General features: G+C 47.3%; 1 protein-coding gene across 3 annotated transcripts in view; it reads left to right on the forward strand.

Annotated features, from left to right (window-relative positions):
- The window catches only part of kcp (kielin cysteine rich BMP regulator), a 106,932-nt gene that overhangs the window by 10,489 nt on the left and 83,074 nt on the right, over positions 1-13,369 (forward strand). For 2 of the 3 annotated variants that reach the window (XM_078419626.1, XM_078419627.1), the window contains exons 2-6: positions 3,412-3,965; positions 5,180-5,252; positions 8,909-9,162; positions 10,120-10,303; positions 12,598-12,737. In XM_078419626.1, coding sequence (XP_078275752.1) covers positions 3,412-3,965; positions 5,180-5,252; positions 8,909-9,162; positions 10,120-10,303; positions 12,598-12,737 — 1,205 coding nt within the window. Of the gene's footprint in view, positions 1-3,411; positions 3,966-5,179; positions 5,253-8,908; positions 9,163-10,119; positions 10,304-10,745; positions 10,910-12,597; positions 12,738-13,369 lie in introns of those variants that run through there. The other variant, XM_078419628.1, reaches the window with a different exon arrangement.

Below are 13,369 nucleotides of genomic sequence, written 5' to 3' on the forward strand. Positions count from 1 at the left end.
TTAATGCACAGCGATATCACGCCTCTAACCACAGGTGGCAGTGGGATTATTTGGTGGACTTTATGTGCATATGGAGAATAATAGGGGGCTAAAAGACATTGTTTTAAGATGTGAAGGATAAAGTTTAAATGAGATGTACAGAGCAGGTTTTTTTACACAGAGGGTGGTGGGTGCCTGGAATGTGCTGCCAGGCTTGGTGGCAAAGACAGATAGAGTAGTGTGTTTGAAAGGCTTGTAGATAGCCACGTGGATATGCAAGGAATGAAGTGATATAGGTCACGCGCAGGCAGATGAGATTAGTTTATCTTAGCCTCATATTCGGCACTGAGGGGCCAAATCTGATGCTAATAAATTAATCTCATCTGGCTGCACACGATCCATACTGTACTGTCCTAGGTTCTATGTTCTTAATGGGAGGCAGTTTCCTCCTGCGAATACATCAGAGTAAGTTGATGAGAAGATTGGTGTCGCCAATGATGAACAGGAAAGGAAGGCTCCAGGTAGAGAAGAGATTCCGATCACCCTGAAGGGAAGATTTGTGGCCAAAGAAGTGAGCAGTGAGGTAAAGGGAATGGAAGAAAACAGCTCATGTGATATAGGTTTGGACTGAGTGCAGCTGATCATTCTACTCAGCTAGTCAGCGCTTAAACTAAACCCCAGGCAGTGGTACCAAGTCTCTGTGGTGACAGCGTGGAAGAGGCCGATCTCTCTGCTGATTTATCTGTTTTCCTGGTCATGGGTCGACCTTGTCCAGTGTCAGTGGCTAAGAGACTTGGCAACAATGAGAAGCATCGGCAGCATTCACAATCAGACAGCTTGGCATTCAGCACTGCTCTGCACTCTGGTGTGAAAGGGAAGGTGTGTGTGTGTGCAGGTTGTGGATACTGGGAGTGGGGGGAAAGCTAGAAGAATGTGGAACGGTGCGGAACAAAATTACTGCAGATTCCAACTAGCCACTCTTCTGTAAAAGCTCTGACCTTTTTTAGGTGATACTATTGGAGCATGCTGGACACCAGCTGTTGTGATGGAACTCCTGTTTGAGAATATTGTTTGCATCCATCCTGACTCTGACACCATGAGAGGGAAGACTTGAGGAGGAGGTTGTGTGATCACCTGGTCCCTTTTGAGCAAGGCATCCCAGCAATGTGAATGTAATGTCCTGATCCTGTGGTCAATCATTCTGGTACCGAACAAACTGGGGAATGGCAGCGGTTTGAGTCTGGATTCAACAGGGCTGTGGAAGGCTCAGAAACAGAGTACACAGTTCATAGCAGCAGGGAAAAATCCCACACTGTGTGACCTGGGCGATGATATATACTGGGGCCATGTGCACTTTCCAAACTGGCAATTTTCCCATGGCTCATAATTCTCCTTTTTTTCCACAAGGTTAAACTGTTATATTGATATAAAATCAAGCAGTTTTTCCTTTCAAGCCAGCTGTTTTATTTAAATAAATGGTGGGCCTATGACATTACAAGAACATTGTTGGTCCCGACCTGAAACGTCACCTATCCACGCTCTCCAGATATGCTGCCTGACCGGTTCAGTTATTCCAGCATATTGTTGTTATTGTTTTTCACTGTGGACGATACCAGAATGCTTTTCGTACACAGTACCCAAAAGGAGTGTGTGTTCTTTGGTCACCCTCTATGTGTCCTGCTGGATTACTTTAGGAACCCTGTTACCCTCGGAAGAGCAGTCGGTGATCTGGGAGGAGACTTAACGGAATGCTGAAGCAGTCAATAAGATTTAAGAGGTGTTTGGAAGAGTGGGGAGATTAGGAGATCCTAATTGACAGCAGCCTGAGAATCATTGGTTAAAGAGATTCAGCTGTGTGATGTTATGGAGGGGGAGATGAGGGAATGCAGACAGGAATGTTTTGTTCTGTCAAGCCTGCACAAACTTACTCTTCAAGTCCCTATACATTCTTTACAAAGAGCTGAAATCTTACTCTGCAAAAATAAATTCTCCTCATCCACAAGATCTTGGTGTTCCTGCCCCAGACAACTTGGCTCGTGTGGTTGAGACTTCACTCGTTTCAGTGCGGCATTTAATCTTATCTAACATTTTGATTGAGAAGGCATAAAGAGGAAAGGAGAAATGGGTTATTTGATTCTTCACATAGAAATATGCTCTTCCGCCAGAAGAACATATGGCGGAATGTTCTTCTGCCATATGAAGAACATTGTTTATCTTACAGAGATAAACAAGCCCTCATTGGTACTGAGAATTCTCTTTCTAAATGTCATCATCTTTTGTTTTTCCATATTGTTGTCCTCTCCCGCAACTACAACTTTATGACAATTGTACGCCTCCATTAGTTTCTTAGACATCTTTTGATTTGTCATTACATTCTGCCTTCAAGTAACCGTGCCCGATACCATTCTCTCTGCAAACCTCTTCGCTTGCAACATCGGTCACTTCCTCGATGGCACCAGGGTACAGTTTTGTCTTTGTTTTGTTTTAATTGAGTTTAGTGATACAGTGTGGAAACAGGCCCTTCGGCCCACAGAGACTGCGCCAACCAATGATCACCTGTTCTATGTTATCTCAGTTTCGCATCTGACACACTTGGGACAATTTATAGAAGGCAATTAACCTACAAATCTGTACATCTTTGGAATGTGGGAGGAGACCGGAGTACCCGGAGAAAACTCACACGGTCACAGGGAGAATGGACAAATTCTGTACAGACAGTATCCGTAATCAGGATTGAACCCAGGTCTCTGGCTCTGTAAGGCAGCAACTGTACCACTGTATTGCCCCTAACAGTTTGTAAATATCTACCTTTTCAAGCTTTTGGCCACCTGTCCTAATATTGCCAACTGTGACCAAGTGTCAAATATTACTTGATAATACTTCTGTGAAGAATCTTGGAAAGTTTTAGGTTAAAGTTTGGATTTTAGCAATCTTGCCAACCCTTCACAAGTCCATCACGTAAACAAGAATTGCTCTAATCCTTGCGAAATTCAGCGAGAAACAAAAGGATGCCTTGAACTATAACAATAATACTGTATCATGGTGTTATAGACATTAAAGAAGAAAGTAATAACCATCCAGTTTATTAAATAGAATGTTCAAGGAATTTGTTTCATCATCTCCTATCTGCATAGTTATGTTTAACAGAATAATTGTTTCAAATAAAGTTTAGTAAAATATGCATGGACTTGAAAGTATGTATATCAACCAATGTTTTGAAAAATAAGCATTGAATTCTGCCCAGCCAATTTTATTAGATAAGTGCGTTGATGTCTAAGTATCTCTCTTCACATGTCAACACCTTTTTTTTTAAAGACTTTTCAAAAGTGCCCATAAATGAGACAAATGCCAGATTTTACAGTATTATGGGCGGAGAGTTAGGCTTTATCTGTGGTATTTTAGATCAGTACAATGTTTGTTTTTGTCTTGTAGTGGTTGATCTTCTGGAAGCGCTGAACATCACCAGATTTATAAAGGGAGTGAGCAGAAGCAAAGGTGTTGAGCCAGGGGTCCTGGCTTGGAAGTTTCGGAAGCGCGTCCCCAACCTCATACTGCCACGGGACTATGCCATCTACTTCCTCACCTCTATGCAGGGCTCCATTGGCTTTCACTTTGTGGCAAAACAAAGCAAGAACTCTGAGGGGTCAGTCATCTCCTTCACCTCTCCCACCACCACCAAGAAGGACGGGCATCCGCTGTTGCAGCTCACGTCCAGCACCAGAAGCAACGAGCTGCGGCTGGATTACCGAACTGTGCACAACATGGAGCCAGCATCTGTCGTCTTTCCTGGAGGGACCCCCTTTAGCAATGGGCAGTGGGGCAGAGTGGCTTTCAATCTGGAGTCCCGGAGAATAACACTCTTCATTGACTGTGAGGAAGACATTGTATTTGAGAAGAATACGGACGATGATGCCATCAGTCTGATTCTCCCCATCGATTTGGAGATTCACTTCTCCGGCATGGAGGGAGGAGGCAGCAAGTTCACGGTAATGGTGGCTCCAAGCCTCTCGCGTATGTTCCCTCGACAAGAGTTTTGCTATCCTCTTTGGTCATAGACTTACCTGTTTGACTGGATGATAAAAGATGAAAGGTTATCTAGCACATCTTCCGCAATCTTGGTAAACAGATGATCCATTGATAGTGGGGAAGTCAATCTGTCCGTTAGTCCTACAGTGAACACAAACTTCCCTGAAGACACCAGCCCCCATTCCAACCCTCCCTAAAGGTATGATCCTCTAAAGGTATCAGCGCCTGCCACCCTAAAAGGTACCACCCCTCTCCTGAAGATACAGTCCCCTGTATACGCTCTCCTGAAGATACAGTCCCCTGTATACGCTCGCCTGAAGATACAGTCCCCTGTATACGCTCGCCTGAAGATACAGCCCCCTGTATATGCTCTACTGAAGATACAGCCCCGTATATGCTCGTCTGAAGATACAGCCCCCTGTATATGCTCTACTGAAGATACAGCCCCGTATATGCTCTCCTGAAGATACAGTCCCCTGTATACGCTCGCCTGAAGATACAGTCCCCTGTATACGCTCGCCTGAAGATACAGCCCCGTATATGCTCTCCTGAAGATACAGCCCCCTGTAGATGCTCTACTGAAGATACAGCCCCCTGTATATGCTCTTCTGAAGATATACAGAAGCCCCCTGTATACGCTTTCCTGAAGATACAGCCCCCACAAAATACTTGCACCCCCCCCCGCACCCCAAGGTTTCAGTGCCTGCCCCACCCCCACCCCCATTCCAACCCTCCCTAAAGGTATGATCCTCACTACACCCTCCCCTTGAAGCTACAGCTCATCTTAGCACTGCCGATAAAGACACAAGCCCTCACTAGAAACTCCCCTCCACCCCCCCCCCCCCCCCCCCCCCCACCATGGCATTGGGATGGGGCAAGAAATTGAGGGTATAAGAAAAATAATCCTTTTCAACTGGTTACAGGATCCAGGATGCATCAGAGTCTTCCTCCTGACCATCAGACTGACACTGTATACTCAGAATAACACTGTTCCTCTGGGTTGTCTGATTGGGTGAATGTTCCATGTTTTTCTATTTATTCTGATTTTACACTGCTATCTGTTCATTCCAGCTCACTGTCAGAGCGAGCTTGTGTCTGCCCTGGGCCTGCTGCCAGGCTGTGGCTCTCTCTGTCTCTGGGTTTGCTCTCACACTGCACTCTCTGTCTGCTGCAGGGACACTGGCAGACGGCGGAGATCTCTCCGAGTGGGTTTGTTCACCGTCCGTGGCACTGCGATAACCTGCCAGGTAGGGAGGTCGTGTCTGTCCCTCAACAGAGGGGCGCGAGGCTCGGGGGTAAGGTGCGATCTCATGAGGGGCGTGCCAGCGAGGGATAAGGGGTGAAGGAGGGGCAAAGGGGTGAGGAAGGACTGTGGGGGTGAGAGAGGGGCACGAAGGTGGAGGAGCAAAGGTGTGAGGGAGGGGTAAGGGGGTGACAGAGAGGTGAGGGAGGGGTGAGGGTGAGGGAGGGGAGAGGGTGAGCGAAGGGAGGGGCAAGGGGGTGAGGGAGATGTGCTGGGGTGAGGGAGGGGGTGAGGAAAGGGTAAGACGGTGGGCCGCGGTAGGTGAGGGAGGGATGAGGGAGTGATGGAGGGGCGAGGGTGAGGGAGGGGTAAGGGGTTGAGGGTGGGGCATACAGGATGGAGTGGTGAGGGAGGGGAGCGTAGGTGGAGGGATGAGTGAGCAATGGAGGGGCACAGAGTGAGGGGGGTGAAGGAGGGAGTGGGGCAGCACGTGGTGTGCATTTGGAGGGGAGGGGGCAAGGGTGGAGCTAGTGCAAAGAGTTAACATGGGGAGGAGGGGGTGCGCAGAGAGTGTTCATGATTGGGGAGGGGAGCACGCCTGTTGGGGGTGGGGAGGAAGGGAGAGTGCAAGATGGGAGAGGCATTTCTTGCCTGGAGGGGGCAAGAGCCCAAGTAAGGAGGAATGTGTGAGCAAGAAGTGGGTTAGTGAGGGACGGGGCTGGAGGCAGGGGGTTGGTCTCTGAGTACATGTGGAGGACTGGATGTCTGTGAAGTGTTGTGATGGGGTGAGGGGGCTGTGTGCAAGGGGTGAGTGAGAGCAGAGAAGGGAAGTCAGTGAGGGAAGAGTGTGCAAGGGGGGTTTTGTGAATATACTGTATGAGAAGGTGTGTAGGAAGGAACTGCAGATGGTGGTTTAAACCGAAGATAGACACAAAAAGCTGGAGTAACTCAGCGGGTCAAACAGCACCTCTGCAACAGCATACAGACAGAGATGCTGTCTGACCTGCTGAGGTTCCCCAGCGTATTGTGTCTATGGGGAGAATGTGGTGGATATAAGGAATGAATTGTATTGAGCTGTCTGCATTCTTAATAAGAGCAGCTCACACATCAACAAGAGAAGTGGCAGCACCAGGGGCACTGAATCGTGGATGTCTTGACCCATGTCTCTCCCAGGGCAGCTCCCACTGGGTCTTTGGGTGTGGTGGGTGGAACGCTGGAGTCTCCAACTTCTGTTTACATTTAGAGTTTTTGTCATCGCTCTTTAAATGAATTGCAGATCAAAAATATTCCCAGACCTAGAACTCCCGCAATACCGTTCCATCAAACGCTTCCAGGGCAGGGAGAGGGCAGCGAGGGGTTCGAACCTGAGTTACTCTGCTAGTCTGAGCATAGTTGCATGGGTAGCTTGGTGCTACTATTGATACCCTGCTCCTTGCCAAGGACTTTCCCTGTGGAGCCCTCGGTGATCTCGGCTTGTTGACCACCTTCTGAATACTAACATGCTGGTTCCTGCTGATTACAAGAGAATCACGGAGACAATCAACACAGATAGGCCCTTCAGCCCATCGTGGCTGCACCAACCATCAGACACTAATCCTATCCCAACCCATTTTAGCCATCCCACATTTCCATCAACTCTCCACTGATTTTACCACTCGTGCGCACACCAAGGGCAATTTACAGCGGCCAATTTACCTGCCAACCCCCAACGTTTTTGGGATGTGAGAGGAAGCTGGAGCACCAGGAATCTCTACATTAGGAGCCCAGACTCCATCATTGTTGACTTGTTTAATGAATCAAACATTGGACCTTGTACTCACCGCCCCCAGAGCCAGGGCTTTACATCAATAAAGTCCTGCGGTGCAGCAGTGCCCTTTAACAACGAGTGTCCATGACAATGGAAAATATGGACCACTTCTCACATCGTCAACAGGGGCAGAATTGGTGATTAAATTAACCACTGCATCCAGTGTACCATTTGAGGAAAGCCCCATTGAAGATCAGACCTCAAACCAGGCACAGTTTACTTGGAGGTTGTGAATCTAGCCCATCTGTACACATCTGAGATATTGGCTTCCACACTGGCACCCTAACACTATCTCTGCAGAATTCACCAGACTATTAGTGGGTTTAAATGAACCAAGAGCAGATTCTTCTGCCAGGCCCACATCCCTAGTATTGAGGATCCCAGTACGTGTAACCCAGCTCCGACAGGTAGGCCACAATGGGCCAACATCATAACTCCTGGAAAAGTTACGGCAAGAGGTTATCAGGGGAAGAGAGAGAATATTTCAGGGAGGTTCTCAATTGGGGGGAAAACCCACAACATCTCCACTGAGCCATGAGAATCCCTGACATTGATCAATCATTATGTCTGAAGAAGGGTCTCGACCCAAAACGTCACCCATTCCTTCTCTCCAGAGATGCTGCCTGCCCCGCTGAGTTACTCCAGCATTTTGTGTCTATTATGGTGGAACATCTGTCAGGGAACGGAGAAAGTTGAATCTCTTCATTCGCAGCACATGGGAATCCTTTGGAGATGGGGCAAAGTGCCCATATCTCCCGTACTGCTGAGTCAAGCATCTTCTGCTCCATCTGTGCCAGAGCCTGTGGATCATCTTAATCAGCAACCCCAGAGTACATAGTAGTGGAAGTAATTCATCCTTGACCCCGAGGGACTGCCTGAGTAAAATAACGTGTTGGACCACCCAGTGCAGGGAATATTTTGCGTTGTTTAGGTTAGCAAGGAATTCTGTGCAGTCCTCTGCGAGCCTGTTGTTAACAGTAGTGGTATTTAGTGCTGAAAGTGATCACAATATACCCATATGCCATACCCGTATTTTTTACAAATACTCGTCTAAGTATTATTACGCTGAATAATCTGTGATTAAAAATGACATGTTTAACTGTCCAGAGTTACACAGTGCATGATCCTTTAATAGCAACCGTACATTTACCTAGCAAGTGGCTATTATCCAGAATAAAGCGGCTGTAATTTCACACCAAGGAATCTTTACTCTGGGTAAGCAGTTGCCGATGGAAGGCTGCAGGAGGGTGGGTGAATGGGATGAGCTGGATTGCTCTTGCACAGAGCCCGCATGGACTCAGGGCTGAATAACATCCCACCTCCCTGAAACATTTCTGTGAGCTGAAATATTTTGAATTCCTCCATAAAAATCCCGTCTGACTTGCCGAGTACCTTCAACATTTATTTCAGTTATATTTCAATATCCTTTTACACCGGTGACGGCAGTCATTAGAGGGAATTCTCCCTTATCCTGATTAAACAGATTCTTAAATGACCTCTCCTTGAACAAAACATGACAGCAAAACATAGAATCAATGTTACTCTGATTAAGCAGTCACTGTGAATGACAACAAGGTGACTGATCCTTAACCTGATTAAACAGTCTGTCGGTAGAGTTAAAAGAGCGGTAAGAGTATTTAATTGTCATATGCAATTACACTTTTACTTGTTCTAGTTTAACAGGCCCATTTACAACGTAACACACAAATATATATATAATAGTTAACATTACAACAAAGTTACAGGGTAATCGGTATAATTAGTGACCACACTGTGATGTTTGTGTTGTTCAGTTTATGGCTCTGTTGACTGGTTTTGTACATGTTTGAGATGATTTGGTATCTCTTTCTCAGATTCCTTACCTTTGCCATATTCTTTGGCTGAGGAGCGTTATTCTGATTCAGACGAGGAATTTCAGTTCAATGAGGATGTCTCCGCACATTCAATGTCCTTGTCTGATGTCAGTCAGGATGGTCAGCAGCAGAACGATGCTGAGGCTTCACTGTTGACCCACAGCCTAAAACCCAGAAGCCAAGAGCAGCGACTAGAGAGGTTGGAGGAGACGGTGACCTCGCTCAGCAGAATGCTGGACATGGTCAAAGCTCAGGTAGGTGGAAGCCAAGCTCAAAGGTACGTAACCTACACCAAAATATGCATTTTCACTACATTTCCCCAGACTCTCCCTGGGGTACAGTTCCCAAGACTGCCTCTCCCTGGGTACAGTTTCCCAGACTGTCAGTGCTGGTAATTCCACAGACATTGACTGTGAGTGCTGCACAGTTACACCAGCGCTATCCTTCACTGGGATACGATTCTCTTAACCACTGCCAAAGGCCGGTTGTGCAAAAGGGCTGTTCCAATTTCACATTTGCTACCCATCTAATGCATTGCAAACATATGTCAGTGCCCTGGGGTAGACGTCAGGAAGCTGCGCCCAGTACTCGATTGAAGAACTATAAAGTGAGCTCCAATTTTAGCTTTTGATTACTGGACCCTGCTGTGAGTGATGAGGCTGAGTTCTGAATTTTCCAGTTGTTTTCTTGCTGGCTTCTTCCCTTTTCTCTCCTGTGGGCTTGGATTTGACAAGTTATGAAACAAAGTCCCCCAGCAGTGACACTGGTAGGAGGCTGTCTCTCCTCCTGATCCTGGCTCCGTCAAGTGACCCCAGTGAAAGGTCATGCTTCCAAATGGCTTTGGCCACAGCAAGACACTTTGCCATCGCATTTATGTTCATACGTCAAAGGAGCCGAATTAGGCCATTAAGTCTACTCCGCCATTCAATCATGGCTGATCTACCTTTCCCTCTCAACCCCATTCTCCTGCCTTCTCCCCATAGCGGCTGACACCCGTACTAATCAAGAATTTCTCAATCTCCACCTTAAAAATATCCATTGACCTGGCCTCCACAGCCTTCTGCAGCACTGTATTCCATTTGTAACCATGGTGAAAGGTCACACCTCCTCAAAGTCATGATGCCAACAAGTGTCTGCACATCTTTCTGACCAGGCAAGCTCTGCACCTCCAGGTCTGGGTTTGTGATGCTTTGCTTTCCTCTCCTGTTTAGAATTCCGACCTGCTGCTGCGAGTCAAGCACCTTGAGGCGTGCGAGTGCAGGAAGGCCGTGTGCTCGTGGCAGGGAAGGCAGTACGAGGACGGCCAGTCATGGGTCCTGGACCCCTGCAACACCTGTGCCTGCACCAAGGGGGAGATACAGTGCTCAAAGCAGAGTGCCAGCCCCACCTGTCAGAGTAAGTAGTGGGTCGAGGAGGAGGGAAGGTGTGCTCTGCCCCTTACACCATGTCAAGGGTTGGATTCACATCAAGGTTATTGATTATGTAGCATTACATTGAAGATGCAGAACAGAAACATGGCCCATCCATGCCATTCTGGTATTTTGCTCCACTGTGAGCTGCCTCGAAACGCATTTCTAACAGCATTACTCCCTGCTCTGCTCCATTCTCCCTCAATTGTTTCTCCGAATACTTTTGCAATGCATCTGTACTATTTGCTTCAAACACTTGCTGCATTGGCAAACTCACATTCTTATTATCCTCAAGGATGCTTCCAAATGCTGCATTCAGAGTTTGGTGACCATTCGGGATTGATAGCCTTTCGGCTTGCTCATCCATACAAGTACAACTATTCTAAAACTTCTCTATCATACTGTTTCATTATTTCTACTACTGTTAGGTCACCTTCTCAGCTTTCGCTTTTTAAGAGAAGATATCCAGACTGTGCCTGACTTCCAGGAGCATCCTTGTAAATCTTCTTTCCACTCTCTCCAATCCTCTACATCCTGCCTATGATGTGGAGACAAGAATTGTACACAGCACTCCACGTGTGGTCTAACTCAGGTCTGTTACCAGTTTACTTTAACTCCTTGTGTAGTAAGGAACTGCAGATGCTGGTTTAAACCAAAGATAGACACAAAAGGTTGGAGTAACTCAGCAGGGCAGGCAGCATCTCTGGGGAGAAGGAATGGCTGACGTTTTGGGTTGAGACCCTTCTTCAGAATGGTTAGAGATATGGAAAACAAGAGATATAGACGATGATGTGGAGAAATAAAGAACAATGAATAAAAGATATGTAAAAAAGAAAAGATAATAAAGGAAACAGGCCATTGTTAGCTGTTTGTAATGGTGAAAACGAGTGTGATTTGGGTGGAGGAGGAATAGAGAGCGAGGGAATGCTGGGGCTACCTGAAGTGAGAGAAATCAATATTCGTACCACTGGGCTGTGAGCTGCCCAAGTAAAATATGAGATGCTGTTCCTCATATTTGCATTTAGCTTCACTCAGGCAATGGAGGATACCTAGGATGGAAAGATCTGTGTAGGAAAGGGAAGGAGAATTAAAGTGCTGGCAACTGGGAGATCAGGCAGGTTCAGGTGGGCTGAACGAAGGTGTTCCGCGAAACGATCATTACTCCAGCTGTTTGTGTCTATACTTTAACTACTTGACTTGTTCTCTCTGTCTCTTTCGCCTTGAGAACGTAGGACGTACCAGCATTGTGGTCTGCACTCTCACACACTCACGCCTGCTCTGCCATGCATTCAATCATGGCTGGTATTCAACCTCGTCTCCATTTCTCTGCACTGTCCGATATCGCTTGATTTATTTGATGCAACAATATGTTGGCTTTCAGTGGCAAGTGAACAAGGATATCCAGTTCCCTTTAAATATAAGCAATGCTCAATCTCTCACCGTTCAAAAAAAAAAGTCTTCTAGTTTGTGCTGCACAGTAGATGTTTCCCCATTTTCCCACGGGGTATATTGTATTTGCTATGTTCTTGCCCACTCACTTAGTTTGTCTGTATCCCCCTGAAGCCTCTTTACATCCCCCCTCCCACTCACAACTCCACCTGGTTCTGTGCCATCTACAAACTTGGAAATGTGACCTTGGTCCACTTAGCCAACTGACTGATATACATCATGAACATCCAGGGCCAGAGCTCAACCTGAGAAAGATCTGTTTATTCCCACCCCTTTGTTCAAAACCAGACCTCAATCCATGTCATTATGTTGCTCTCCTCTCCTCTCCCGCTCCCCCTCCCATTCAGTGTTCTCAGATCTTGTTAACCAGCCTCCTGCACGAGACCTCATTGAAACATCTTTGACAAACCAAATCCACCACAACCACTTCTTCTGCCTCGTCTATGTTACTGAACAGATCCTCAGAGAGCTGCAGCAGTTCCTGAAAAAGTCAATAAAAATTAAAACTATCAGATATAGATAGCCCAGTCGAGGACCGTTCCGGTTCCGAAGCAGTAGCTGGTGCCTCCAAGTCTCGTTTGGGATGTAAGCCCGTAAACCAGGCTCACGCTCCCCGTACAAGCCTGGACTGAGGGAGTCCTGCCCTCTGAAGAGCCCACTGGGTCGCTCTGTTGTGTCAGAGGTGACGTTTTTCAGGTGAGGCATTAATCCACGTTCTCACTTCCCTTCCAGGCAGGGAGGTTAGGGAACCTGTGCTCCACACACAGTAGTTTGTTCTTGTCCCTTCTCTCAGCAGCCATGGGCTTTCTGAACATTCTGCTTCCTTCCTAGATCCCTGTGTGAGCAACCCATGCAAGAACGGGGGTGTCTGCCAACCTCTCACCTCTGACTCCGCGACACAACATTCAGGGTTTACGTGCAACTGCCCCGGGACATCGACAGGCCACTTGTGTGAAGATCACTTGGTCCAGGTAACGGAATTGTTCAGGGAAATGTCTGAAAGTATTCGTCTTTGTAGAAAATAGTAAACATACAGCCCATGGTGACGGTCGAGACACTGAGAATATTGGAAGTACAGAGTGGGTCCGTCCATCACAGTCTCGCCATCTAGCCATGAGATGCATCCCTCTAGGACTCAAACATCCCCACTGTGGCCCATCCTTTTTCAGTACCCTCCTACAAGACCTTCTTTGCCCTATTTCCTCATAATAGGCCTGTCCATGTCGACCCAAGCTCCGTTAGTTTAGTTTAGTTTAGAGATACAGTGCGGAAACAGGCCCTTTGGCCCACCGGGTCCGCGCCGACCAGGGATCCCCGCACATCAACGCTAACCTACACACGCTAGGAACAATTTACACGTACACCAAGCCAATTAACCTACAAACCTGTACGCCTTTGGAGTGTGGGAGGAAACCGAAGATCTCGGAGAAAACCCACGCTGTCACGGAGAGAATGTACAAACTCCATATAGACAGCACCTGTAGTCAGGATCGAACCCGGGTCTCCGGCGCTGCAAGCGCTGTAAGGCAGCAACTCTACCGCTGCGCCACCGTGTCGTGTTGAAGCCCATCTCTCTTCCAATTCTTCCAAATCGCTCATGGAT

This window comes from Rhinoraja longicauda, chromosome 23, assembly GCF_053455715.1.
Source record: "Rhinoraja longicauda isolate Sanriku21f chromosome 23, sRhiLon1.1, whole genome shotgun sequence".
Classification (NCBI taxonomy): domain Eukaryota; kingdom Metazoa; phylum Chordata; class Chondrichthyes; order Rajiformes; family Arhynchobatidae; genus Rhinoraja; species Rhinoraja longicauda.